This window comes from Squalius cephalus (assembly GCF_949319135.1).
Source record: "Squalius cephalus genome assembly, chromosome: 7".
In the NCBI taxonomy this organism is placed as follows: domain Eukaryota; kingdom Metazoa; phylum Chordata; class Actinopteri; order Cypriniformes; family Leuciscidae; genus Squalius; species Squalius cephalus.
Window position 1 is genome coordinate 19101622 of NC_137128.1, and position 13505 is coordinate 19115126.

Genomic DNA, 13505 nt, shown 5'->3' on the forward strand with positions numbered 1-13505 from the left:
ATATGCTAGTGCACTCATTTGAGTGTAAAAGAATAGCATTCACTTAGGTGCAAATTAATGAATAAATAAAGGCACACAGCAATTTCTTTAAAAAAAAAAATTAGGAGTGCACCCTAATCATTTTCATTCCTAGTCATTCCATATATTCAATGAGCATGTGTTATAAGGCAAAAATTCAACCCTACAGCTAAAATGTTATAAAAATCATTAGGATGTTTATATTCAAGGGCTGGATTAACCACATGGCCAATTGGTTAAAAAATAATGCAAATTTCTGTTGGGAAATATATATATATATAGGCTATTTTTAAACTTTTTGTATGAGGTCTTTTTATTCATGTTGTTGTTTTTTATAGTTTAGTGTCTATTATCGATAGTCAAAACTTGATTCCATATAATATGACGGTCACACTTTAGATTAGGGTCCAATTCTCACTATTAACTAGCTTCAACTTTTGCCTCAATAATTAGTAATAGTTAGTTAATCCTGTTATTGGGTAGGATTAAGGGATGTAGAATATAGTCGTGCAGAATAAGGAATTAATATGTGCTTTATAAGCACTAATAAACAGCCAATATCCTAGTAATATGCATGCTAATAAGCAACTATAGTTAATAGTGAGAATTGGACTGCACAATGTGTATTCAAAGTTGCATTTATGAAAACTGGCCAGCAGATGGAGGAAGTGACATGTCTTTAAAGTTATGCTTCTGATTGGAATGTCATACGACATTATTCTTAAAATTTCGTTCATATGTATACTGTCTTAAGTATTCAGATTTTCTTCATGTATGGAAGATATACCGTATGACATGCTTCTTTTGCTAAAATGTGTAGCAAACACATTACACTGTGTGAGATACTGTATCCCAAGATGCAATGCACTGAAACTTCCATTTGCAGTGTGATGAATGATGTCATGTCTGTACAGTTTAATGTGCGGGACATGCAGTATAGGCAGTTATTTAAGGTAATTAGCTTATTTAAAGAGATAGTTCACCCCCCCCCCCCCCCCCCCCCCAAAAAAAAACAAAAACAATTATCACCCTTATGTGGTCACAAACCTGTTTTACTTAATTTCTTGAGCATAACATAATATATTTTGAAAATGTCTCATTTTATCCTTATAATAGAAGCCAAAATCTGTTTGGTTACCAACATTTTTTTAAATATCTTCTTTTGTGTTCCACAATGCAAGTGGTGACCGAATGTAAATTTTTTGGTGAAATATCCATTTAACATATTACATGCACAGATATCTTTAATTTGGTATTTTGTATATGCTTGTGTTGTTGACAGCTTATTACTTTATTTTGCTTCCATTTTCAAGGTAGCAATCCTCCCATTCATTCATCCATCCATCCATCGACAACGAAAATCATTACAATTATTAAAAAAGACCAAGTGGCAAGTATTTTTTAAAAACCCACATGTTTTAAATGTTTTATTTCTTATTGCTCTGTTAACAAAGCATTGCAAAAAAAACATTTTAGATTTCTTAACCCATGACTGAAGAACAGAACTGCGTTAAAGTCATCCCAGTCAGTGTGTTGTAAACTTTCCTTTATTTTGATCTCATCTGTATAACTCAATGCTCTGTATTTAGCCTCTCAATTGTATCAGTGCTTGATCCAGGAATGTGGAAGGATCCGGATCGTGGCTTTGCTGTCACGGGTCATGAGGCGTGTAACCTGATCTAGGGTCAGTCCAGCAATGATTTCTCCATTGACTTCTAGAATCTCATCTCCTACACCCAGAAGTCCAGTGTAGATGTTCTCTGTGGCACTGTCTCCGACCCGTTCCACATATATACCTATAAAACCAGCATAACAGATTTTGGTTAAAGACCTTTAAATGCTTTGAATACTTTCATACACAGGGTTTGGTTGTCATTGAGGCGAATGTGGGGGAACTAACCTGAGTCTGGTCTTCCTTTACCCCTAGAGATGACAAAGCCAAAGGGTCTATTGTTGGCAGGTCTGATAAGCTCTATCAGTATAGTCCCATCAGGAAAGGCCTGCACCAGCCGCCCTAGTGGACCTCGAGAATCCTGTAGTGCCTCCTCTATGCTCTCTTCCTTTTGAAGCTGCCTGAAAATCAGAAATTTGGCATAGCCAAGTAGCCTGGTTAAAACCAGACCATTCTCAGTAGTAACTGAGTTATGGTCTGGCAAAGCTCCATAGACAAATCATTTCTAAAGGGGCGTCACCAACGGACGTCGCTCAAATGCCTCGTCGAGAGCGATCGGCATCGTGTAAAGCTGCGTCCCAATTTGCCTAAGTTACACTACGCCATAAAAGTATGTACTCTTTTTGTGAAGAAAAGGTATTTACTTTTGAATGTGTAGGCAAGCTTTGGGACATACTACTTCGTCATCTTTATCGGACGGATCTGTCGCGTGCATCTTGTCATTTAAACTGCCCTGTCAATCATCGTGTCACAGTTAAAATCTTAAATCTAATTTAATTTCCTACCGTTTCGGAGAGAAATGTAGTAGCACGTTCATCTGCCAGTGGGTCTTTCATGGAGACTGTCCTCATGTGTTTGCAATTTGAATATAATAATGCATTTAAAAGTTGAACGGACGTTGCTCAAATGCCTCTGGGCGCAATTGGATAGACCTAAAACCAATCAGAGCGATCGTTATCTTGTAAAGCCCGCCTCAACGTTTCTGATTGGTGCCGCGATTTCTAGGCCATGGAAATGGGCTTGAATGAGCTCTTTGCCAGACTACTTCTCGAGCAAATCTGAATTTGCCGGAAGTTGTCTGGGTTTTCCCAGGCTAATAGCCAATATGGTTTTACAGCAGAATCAGTTTACATATCTGAGGCATAAAGTATGCATTCAACGTAACCATGAAATCAAAATGTACCATTGTTTTACAGAATATTGCAGTGCTTATTATAAATAAATTATCCATGCACATCATTATTTTTTTTATAAAAATAATGTTGTGACGTATATCCGAGTGAATAAGGGAATGTAAAATGAGAAAAATGTTTGGTGGGACTTGCTTTCTTCCATCGGGAATTGATTGGGTCGTAGGAAGTTTGAAGGCAGAAATCAAGTCCCACCATACATTTTTCTCATTTTACATTCCCTCATTCACTCGGATATACGTCACAATAGGGAAGAAAAGACTATCGCAACTTCCATTTCATGCCGACTTTAATACTAAAAATGTATAGAGACTTTATCACATTTAATATTACACACCTTGGTGCCAAACTACATGGCAGTAGAAGCTCTCCTAATATAGTGGAACGTTCAAACTTCCTCTTCGGGGACTGTAGACTCTGGACAGAAGATGCTTTACGTAACTGAGCCAAAGGAGACTCCTGGTGGCAGAGAGAAACACTGAAGCTTTAAAACACTGTCTTTCTAATGAATAAACATGTAAATAGCAACAACTGACATTTTGATAAACTTGGATTTTACTGACATGTTCAAACCTCTGACATTACATGGGTATTATACATGGGTATCCAAAAATGCAAATTCTGTCATCATTTACTCACCCTCATGTCGATCCAAACCCTTAAGACTCGAACACAAATTAAGATATTTTTGATCAAATCTGAGAGATTTCTGTCCCTCCATAGACAGCTACGCAATTACCACTTTGACGCTTCAAAAAATTCATAAAGAGATCGTAAAACTAATTTATATGAATTGAACGGTTTAGTCCAAATTTTGAAGAGACTCAGTCACTTCATAATGAACAGATTTAATTCAGGCTTTTATTCACATATAAACATTGATCAACACACACATCAGATTTAATAAACCTAAGCTCAAGCTAATTCGCTTGACGTGCGAGAACCAATGAGGTTCATTCTCATGTTACGCAGCATGTTTGAGCTTTAGCAAGAACCAATGAGGTTCATTCTCGTGTTACGCAGCACGTTTGAGCTTCTGCAAGAACCAATGAGGTTCATTCTCGTGTTACGCAGCACGTTTGAGCTTCATCAAGAACCAATGAGGTTCATTCTCGTGTTACGCAGCACGTTTGAGCTTCTGCAAGAACCAATGAGGTTCATTATCTTGCATCAAGCAGGTTTGGTTGAGCTTCTGTTTATGGTTACTGATCAATGTTTATATCTGAATAATATAAAATATCTCTATTCATATAGATTTTTGTTTTACAATCTCTTTATGAACTTTTTGAAGCGCCAAAGTGGAAATTCTCCAGTGTCAATGGAAGGACAGAAATCTCTCAGATTTCATTCAAAAAGATTTGTGTTCAGAGGATGAACAAAAGTCTTATGGGTTTGGAATGACATGAGGGTGATGACAGACTTTTTATTTTTGTGTGAACTAACCATTTAAGTACTTTTATTACAAATTTTGAAATATGTTTTACAATTTAAAATAACTTTTCTACTTTGATATATTTTAAAATACATTTTATTTCTGCAATGGCAAAGCTGGATTTTAAGCATTCTCAAAATTACTGTAATACAATCAGATCAGCATACATCAAATACTTGCATGGTGCATATATATATACTGTATATATATATATATATATATATATATATATATATATATATATATATATATATATATATATATATATATATATATATAATAAATAGCCTATTATGTTATTGTTTTTCACGTAATGACTATTGGGGAAGGAGGGGGTATAGGTTAGGTATTAGGTGACCCAGGTAGGTTTGCTATATTCTTCCTATTAGTATAGTATAGTATAGACCCGACAAATGACAAATCAACATGTTCAGTCTATGAAAACAAGCAACGACCAATGCCAACAAAACCCAGTGAACGTGTCTGTTGCCCATGGCCAGCGCCTGTCAGTGTCAAATAGCCTTTAGTAACCAATTTGCCTCAATTAAATTCAGCAAACATGCATCTTATGTCAACTTGCCTCCATAAATAGAATACATTTGCTTCTAGTTTGTTCTGTTCGGTCCACCAGACTGATCAAAGTGTGTTGTTACATCATTCTGCAGATGTATTAAGGTCAGCAAACCACATGATATGTTTTTCAATTTCATTAAACAAAGCCAGAGATACAGTCCAAATGATCTCTCTATTGTAGGTGAATGAACTCTTTAACAAAGAAGAGAACTCACTGTGTGGAGAGACTGGAGAGAGGGGGTCCTCTTCAGAGGGACCAGGCCTCTGTGTGTAGGGCTAGGGGAGGCAGAACTGTAGCGGGCATTGGGGGAACACAGGTGCTCCATGCTGTTGGACCGGCTGCCCTTTACCAGCTTACCCATACTGTTCAGTCCCATGGCTGAGAAAAAGCGACGGAGGGATAACTTAGGCCTCCCTTCTCGCTCCCCTGTTCTCCTACACAAAGTTGTGGAAGAATTTCACAAGTGCTGTAAATGACTAAGTACAAATTTATCTTGTGAAGTAATGCATTTATCAATAAGGCTTAGAGTGTGTTCACACTTGTTCACAGGTTTGGTTCCATTAAAACGAACTCTGGTGCGTTTGCTCTGTTATTTCGGTTCACTTGAATAAGTGTGAACGCTGCCATGCGGTCCCTGGTGCGCACCAAACAAACGGACTGAGACCTCTGAAAAGATGGGTCCTGGTTTACTTTCAAACAAACTCTGGTGCAGTTCGACTGAAATATGAACCCAACATGGACCATAGACATCTAAACGACATGATGACACAAGATGCAACCCTAAAAAGGACAGAATGCTCAAGGATATCTTTTTTCTCGTCATAGGAGCTACGGTTGCCCATTACAGTTAAGTACAGGCATTGGAACGACATCTCCTTGCAGCAGATATTAGTTTGTGAGTATGACAGAGTAATTCTTGCCACTGTTTTGACTCCGCTACACATTTTATAAGCTCTTCACAAATTCTCAGAAGGTAAAAATACACTGTTAAAAATTTGTAAATGAGTGAAATTACAGTATATTCCAGGTTAATAATTTCATTACTTTCACAGTAGACCTCCACAGTAGGAATTCTCTTGTATCTAACTGCACTCTTGGAAAATTCTTGGAAAATCTACAATAACATTTCTACATTGCATATGTACTATGAAGGTACCCAGCATGCAGTGCAGCATGAATAGATTATGCGGTGGAGTTTCTTGATTCTTTTTTGTTCACTTTTAGCAGTTTGTGTTGTTTGTTTATTTTGTAATGTTCAGAATTGATCTTTTTTATTATTATTATTTGTTGAGTGTCACCATTGTTGTGTTTTGTATGTCGAGTATTGATGTCTGTGCATATGGTGATGGAAGAAAAAAAAAATATTGTGTTGCAAGATGGTTACACCTTTCAAAAATAAATCTTAGCAGCTGCTTTACTATTGTGAAATATCCATCTACAAACAATTATGAATTTGAAATAAGATATTGGTCAATCTTTATGCTGAAATATAATAGTATAGTTTGACTAACTTAAAATCAGCCAATTAGCTTATTTTATATTCTACCTTGTCATTGTTTTAACAAATTTTTACATTTGTCACACTTCTGACTTGGCTAGATCAGAAATTTAAATATAAATATTAGGGCTGTCAAAAGATTAATCGCGATTAATCGCATCCAAAATAAAAGTTTGTGTTTACATAATATATGTGTGTGTACTGTGTATAATTATTTTGTATATAAATACACACACATGCATGTATATATTTAAGAAATATTTGCATACATATACTGTATATATATTTATATAGTTTATATTATATATAAATATAATTTTTTTATATATAAATAACATATTTTTCTTAAATATATACATGCATGTGTGTGTATTTATATATACAAATTTAATTATACACAGTACACACACACATATATTATTAAAAACAAACTTTTATTTTGGATGCGATTAATCGCGATTAATCTTTTGACAGCCCTAATAAATATACAAAGTCCAAGATTCCAAGCAAATGGAACACTAATCACCATTATGGCGACTTCAAAACAATTACTGTACTAAACAATATAATTTCTTACAGTGGCATGGTTAAAGACACCTTAAAAATGTGAGTTCACAGTAAAACAAGAGCAGTTAATAACTGTGATGTCAGCATCATTTTGCTGTTGATTAACAGTAATTCAGAAGAAAATGACCCAGTATGCATTAATTTCACTGTAAATTTCTGACTACAGTAATTTATTGTAAAATAATACTCTTTAATCCTGTAAATTTCTTACTTTTTTTTTTTTTTACAGTGTACCATCAATCCAACAAATACACAGCATTGTTTTGGATGTTTGTTTTTGCCTGAGTGTGTCACAACTAGACAGCTGATTGTGAGCCATTCATTTGCCGCTCTGATTGCATTCACTGTGCACGATTATACTGCATGCTCATTCTAGCTCATAAGGTAAATCATAACCACTGTCATCCCATAAATATGTTTCGTTGACCTGATGTCATCATTGGCTAAAACACATGTGCCAGTAACTTTATTTTACTAAATTATGTGATTCAAGTTCCGAACCGAACTCAGACCACCTCCTTCTCCCACTCCCACATGACAGCTTTCACATCAAGTTTTCATTCAAACTGTTCCCTGTTTCTAACTAAACTGCAAGTGTGAAAGACCTCTTGGTCAGGGAAAAAAACTTTTTGTTTAACTTCACTGTTTAATTCATGTCTGCTAGGGTTGCTGGCTGCGACAAATGCGAATGTATCTACAGAGTGAGCAACAAAATGCAATACTACTGCCAATACTTTTAATGTTTCACCTCACATCAGAGGAATGAACCGACTTTTGCAGTGTAGACAGTGGATACTTCATTGATTATAATGGAAGCGATTTAGTAAGGTTGCATTGCGGGTGTGATCACACCACATATTGGGCTACCAGTTATATTCAACTCATCCATTTATAATGTAACCTTAAGGAAACTCCTTCAGATGAGTTTGACCTCTTTATGAACCTTTGTGCACTTGATGCTTTGTGTACTATGATGCAAATGTAAACATAAATCTGCAATTATCTATGGCACATAGATAATATTACACATTGTCAGGTAAGGGATCTCTTATAATGTAGCTTACCTAGACACAGCTAAACTGTCATCCCAATGTATTTCAGCTTTTCGGTGCTCTGCTCTCAGAAGTTCTGCCCTCAGGTCTTCTGCCTTGGACATTCCCATAGCTCTCAAAGCTGGGCGGCAATCTGAGGAAACAGGAGCTGTGCAAGTGCTTCTGGGATCCATACAGACACCCTCACTTACCAAATGATCTGATGCACAACAAATGAATGAGCAAACCATGTTGGAGTTGGAATCAGTAAATCAGCTCTGAATCAGGTTATTTGTTGTTCATTTAGAGGCAGTGTCTCACTAACTGTTTTCCAGGCAATTTTCAATTGTATGCTTAATTTACATGGTTGATAGAACACAGAAAGAAAAGCATCAAGGTTTCAGCTTAAAACTGTTAGGTCTGACATCCTGGCCTAGTTGAGTTGGCTAGTGGGATGCCACATTTTATCATTTGAGATCTTGTTTCAAGTAAACTTACCAGTGACTGGGTCGCCTGCAGAGTCCCATATTGTCAAAGCCTGGAGGTCTGTTGTCAGCATAGATGAGGAATACCTGAGAGAGGATGGTCTGTTGCAAGACGTCGGTCCTGAGGTGACAGGAAGAACCTGAGGGGAGGCACTGAGAGTGACACTGAGGTGCTCATCAGGTTGTATGCTTTCATGATGAGAGCCTCCATCCAGCTGGTGGTCAAGGTGAATTAAACGGTACTGAACTGAGGGCATTAGCTTGACCACCCGTTGCCCTGTTGGACGGCTTTTAGAACCTGACTTTAGAGCCGATTTGATGGGGAGGTGAGGAGGAGAGTCCCTGACATTGCTGGAGAGATCCTTACTCTCATGGTCAGGTGAGGTTTCTGTAGTGCCTTGTGCAGACATCTTCCGAACTTTAGAGCGAGTAGTTTGATCCTCTAGACTTGACCTGGTTTTGGAGTTCCTTCTCTGAGCCCATAGATCCTGACTTCGAGCATAAGGTCCATTACTGGTTTCACCTCTGCTTTCTCCTTTCCTGCTCCTTCTTCGAAGCTTCCCAAAAGCTGACGTGCTCTCACCTGCACCTCCTACACCTCCCCGCCCTGCGCTTTCTGCCAGGCTGACGCCTCCACTAAAAGTTATCCTTTCCACGAGGGTTGGGTGGATGGTTCGGCGACATGATTGGCTAGGGCTGACCCATCGAGGGACTTCCTTCTCCCGAGAATCTACAATACTGTGTGTTGGCTTGGAAGGACAATCTGTGGTCTGTGCAGGTCCCAAGATGCTTCCACAGGTTTCACATGTCCTGAGCATTTCGTCCTTTGGCACCATGGCAGCCAAACACTCTCCCTCTTTGGTTAGTATGGCCACAGGAATACCAACGTTTGCCCAGTTTATTGCCTTGCCCCTGCTTTCCTCCTGAATGTTATACACCAGATCCCCCTTTAGCTGTTGGCTGGAGTGAGATTTCTCAACCACCACTGGCCCGCGTTCACGCACCCGCTCCATGTATCGTCGCTCAGCCTCCTTTTCTGACTCGTCTTCGAAGCGTACTCTTGTGGGCGACTGGCCATACCGACGCGAGTGCACCCCACGTTCATGGTTCCTTCCACGGACGTCCAGTGACTGAAGAGGTGAAATCACTTCTTCTTGAGCCGTGACAAGAACAGCAGTGTGCAGGGTAGGTGGCACACTGATTGGTAAGGGCTCCCTATAAAGCAGATACAAGAGCTTTTAGAGAACACCTGGAGATCTGCAATCCCTGTCTGTATCATTTGATAATCTCAATTACATCACTGCATAATGTTACATGATTATCATTCAAACCTGAATGGAAACAAACAGCATTCATTTGAAGTACATAAATGAAGGCCTTTAATCATTTTAATTTGTGTTCCAAGGAAACAGATTAATAAAAAAATGCTTGACAAATATGTGTTAAATGCAGCACATGTAATTATATAACACAAGAACACAACTCTGAAAGAATTGCTTAAATTAATATGTCTGTGCATCACAGGATATGGGTAATGACTTTAGAAAGGATTGCATTGTTTTTTTTCACAGTGATAAATGAAGATATGACTGTAAAAATAGATTCCCATGATTCCCATGAAGGGAATTAAAAGTGTTGAGGTGACTTACAATTCTTCTCTTTGACCATGGCAGGTGGGGGTTTCACTCTTAGGGTTTTGAGAACGTGCTTTGAATCGAGCTCTTTCTAACAAGCGCTTTGCTTGTTCATGACGTGGACTGAGAGTTACATCAGCGGTGGAGATCAGAGGTCTGTCCAAAACAGAAAAAGAATTTGACACTCTCCTGAGTAAATGAAATAATTATTCAAAGTGTTTGATATGTCTCAACAGTAATCCAAACCTACAAAAGTACAACTTGTAATTGCATGTATGTGTACAATATTGAACATTAAACTGTCAGTATTGATGATCTTTCACTATACTTTCCACAAATCAGAAATAAACATAGAATGCCAGAAGCACAAATCTGTCTTATATAATCTCTATCATGGGCATGTTATGTGCATGCCTTAATCTTAAAAAAGATGTCTGTCTTTCACAGAACATTTGTGTTCTGGCAGAGGTCTACCCCAGCTAAGTGCAAATGAACAACCGTATTCAATAATGTGTTTGACTGAGTGCAATGTCTCTTACCTATAGTTAAACACAGGCTCTTTTGTGATAATTGCTGAGTCCCAATAATCTGCTTTGTAGGGAGGTAAATCTGTAAAACAAACAAAAAATTATGTAAAATAATAAACTCAAGCACACAGATTTCAATTTTGGTCATCCGCCGCAAGACCAGACTCAATATCACATAATTTCTCACTTACAACACAAGGGTGCTATGTGCAACACACTGAACCATTCTTCTGTAGCCTTCTGATCCAGAGAGGTCAGCCTGCTGTTACACAACATTCCAGAAAACCAAGCCGGCAGATTTCAGCCTATCCCTACGTCGTACGGTATTAAAACACTATTATCTCCACTGCTCCACTCTCTCCCAAACCCTTCCCCCACATCTGTAATTACGGTGACAGGCAGGCACATCTGTTCTGCGAGATCATACTAACCTCCCTTCTGTGAGTTTTGGCTCAGTGACCCTCGAGTGTCTAATGCTGGTTAAATCACGGATACAGTGGAAAAACTGCACAAGGCAATTAACGGATCCCAAAATAAGAAAACATCAGGATCCAAACAGCATTGAACATTTTTCTAAATATCTTCTACTGTGTTCCACATAAAAAAGAAAGCTACGACATGAGGGCAACTAAATGATGACAGAACTATCCCTTTAAGCCAAGGTCTTACCTCTGTGTGGCTCCTTTGGTGGTTGATACTGTCCCTCTGGACGCATGGAAGTTGTGATCTCAATGGCCTCAATTTGATATTGGTTAAGGTATGTCTTGTTCATCTCGACTTTCTCTGCAACAGACAAAGACGCTCCTCTGGAGCACACAGTCTCCCAACTGTCTGCCTTCCACAGCCCACCAACTGTATCTGCTGCTCCAATCTCCTTCTGGAGACACCTATGAAAAGCACTTTCCAAGCTGTCAGACCTTTGCAACTCCTTGTGAACAAGTGCACCCCCAGTTTTTAGTTTTGGCTTCCGTTTTGGACCCTCTTCAATTGTGGGAGGTACATCTTTTGCAGTTGCCAGTGTGGAGGAACTCTCTGAACTAAGAAGTAGCGTCTCTGGTCGTGCCACTCGCCAAAAGCCCTTGGGAGGAGCCCAGTGCCTGGGAGAAGACGTCATCGACTTTGATGCAGTGTCACCTTGAGGTTCACCAGCACCACCTACTGCAATGTTCTCCAGGCTAGACCCTTCACAAAGCCCACGGGACAATTCTGGCACACCTTGAGATGGGCTGCCTTTCCCACTTTTGCTGCAAGTCTCCTTTTCTCCTTGCATCCCAGAGTTGGGTTCCAGCACTTCTTGCACAGTGCTTGACTTATTGCTCTGCTCAGTGTATTCTGTTTGACAAGGAGAAAGCACTTCATCGTCTTGGGGTTTCTTCACTGACCCTTCTGTGGAATCCTCTGGTAGTAGATCACCTCTCTCCTCCACCTTTAACCTTCTCTGGGACACTGCTTTGACTTTAGATTGCAGGGCAGAAACTGCTGAACCTATTGCTTTGGATTTCAGTAGATCAGTGGAGGGTCCACTTTGAGGGTCATCTGGTAGCTCTGCATCTTGCTCTGCCACACTGCTTGGTGGATGTTTCTCAGAGAGATCTTCTGTCTCCTCCTCCATTCTGCAATTAAGGGATACTTTAAAGAGAAAATGCCAACAAGATAAAGCAGACGGAGTCGCTGTTTAGGGATTCCATGTTAGTAGATTAAATGTGACCCTGGACCACAAAACCAGTCACATGGGTCATAATCTGAAAGCTGAATAAATAAGCGTTCCATTGATGTATGGTTTGGTAGGATAGGACAATATTTGGCCGAGATACAACGATTTGAAAATCTGGAATCTGAGGGTGCCAAAAAATCGAAACATTGAGAAATGTTCGCGATTGTGCTGCATTCACTCACAAAAATAAATGTTTTATATATTTACGGTAGGACATTTACAAAGTATCTTAATGGAACATGATCTTTACTTAATATCCTGATGATTTTTGGCATAAAAGAAAAATCGATATTTTGACCCATACAATGAATTGTTGGCTATTGCCACAAATATACCCGTGCGACTTGTGACTGGTTTTGTGATATAGGGTATTAACAAATATTTTTTGAATCCCTCTAACGCACAACATACTATGTAAGAGTTAGCATAACACCAATACTTTCATAGTGTTAGATCTGAAATTAGTGCAAGTTCATGACACTCTCTTGAAGATAATGACAAATATCACAATGGATGCATAGTGAATTCATTGGTACAGACTTATCACTCCTTATTAGATAAGTGACCTGTTTTTGGAACTGTAATTATACATGGACAGATCTCCGGTATGTATGTATTAGTACCTAAAATGAAGTTATAAGAAGTAAGATATTGCAATATTTCTGCATAGGCTTAGGCAAACCATGATACAGATAAAAATACAGATAAGATTTATGAAACATTGTTTATTTGTAGTAATACATACTGTGATGGAGGATAATAAAAACAATATATTTATTATTATTTTATATTATATAGGTCATTGCATTATTACATGGCATTGCATACTATTATATACTGTATAACATCTTACCTTAATCCTCTCACTGATGGTCCATTTGAGTCTGTTACAGTTCATGCAGAATCATCCCTGCCTCTCTTTTAATACTTGAATGGCCGAAAACAAGAACAAATGTCACCCGTTGAAATGAGGAATTACTCCCATGATGCTCCTCTTCGTTCAGCTGTCACCAGCACCTATCACTGCGCATCCCCTGCTTGTAGATTCCATCTCCAACCTATGAGCGCTCGCTCAATATTCATGATTGGTCTGTTAATCCCCGCAGAAATCAGACGGATTAGACAAAAATGGAAAATAAATGCGTACTATAATTCCTTTGATG

At 38.6% G+C, this 13505-nt stretch overlaps 1 protein-coding gene across 3 annotated transcripts; it reads right to left on the reverse strand.

Moving 5' to 3' along the window:
• Positions 1-1393: 1393 nt before the first annotated feature.
• Positions 1394-13409, reverse strand: LOC307162056 (uncharacterized protein). 3 transcript variants are annotated; one of them, XM_079877125.1, is made up of 10 exons: positions 13196-13409; positions 11298-12241; positions 10641-10710; positions 10117-10257; positions 8481-9682; positions 8016-8136; positions 5101-5320; positions 3218-3339; positions 1919-2091; positions 1394-1814 (listed from the first exon to the last, which is right to left on the reverse strand). In XM_079877125.1, the coding sequence occupies exons 2-10, from the start codon at positions 12238-12240 to the stop codon at positions 1621-1623; spliced, it is 3186 nt and encodes a 1061-aa protein (XP_079733251.1). In that variant the 5' UTR covers position 12241; positions 13196-13409; the 3' UTR covers positions 1394-1620. The 3 variants fall into 3 exon arrangements, with proteins under 3 accessions (XP_079733251.1, XP_079733250.1, XP_079733249.1); XM_079877124.1 differs by having other exon boundaries at positions 11298-12257; XM_079877123.1 differs by having other exon boundaries at positions 1422-1814; positions 8016-8202.
• Positions 13410-13505: the final 96 nt, after the last annotated feature.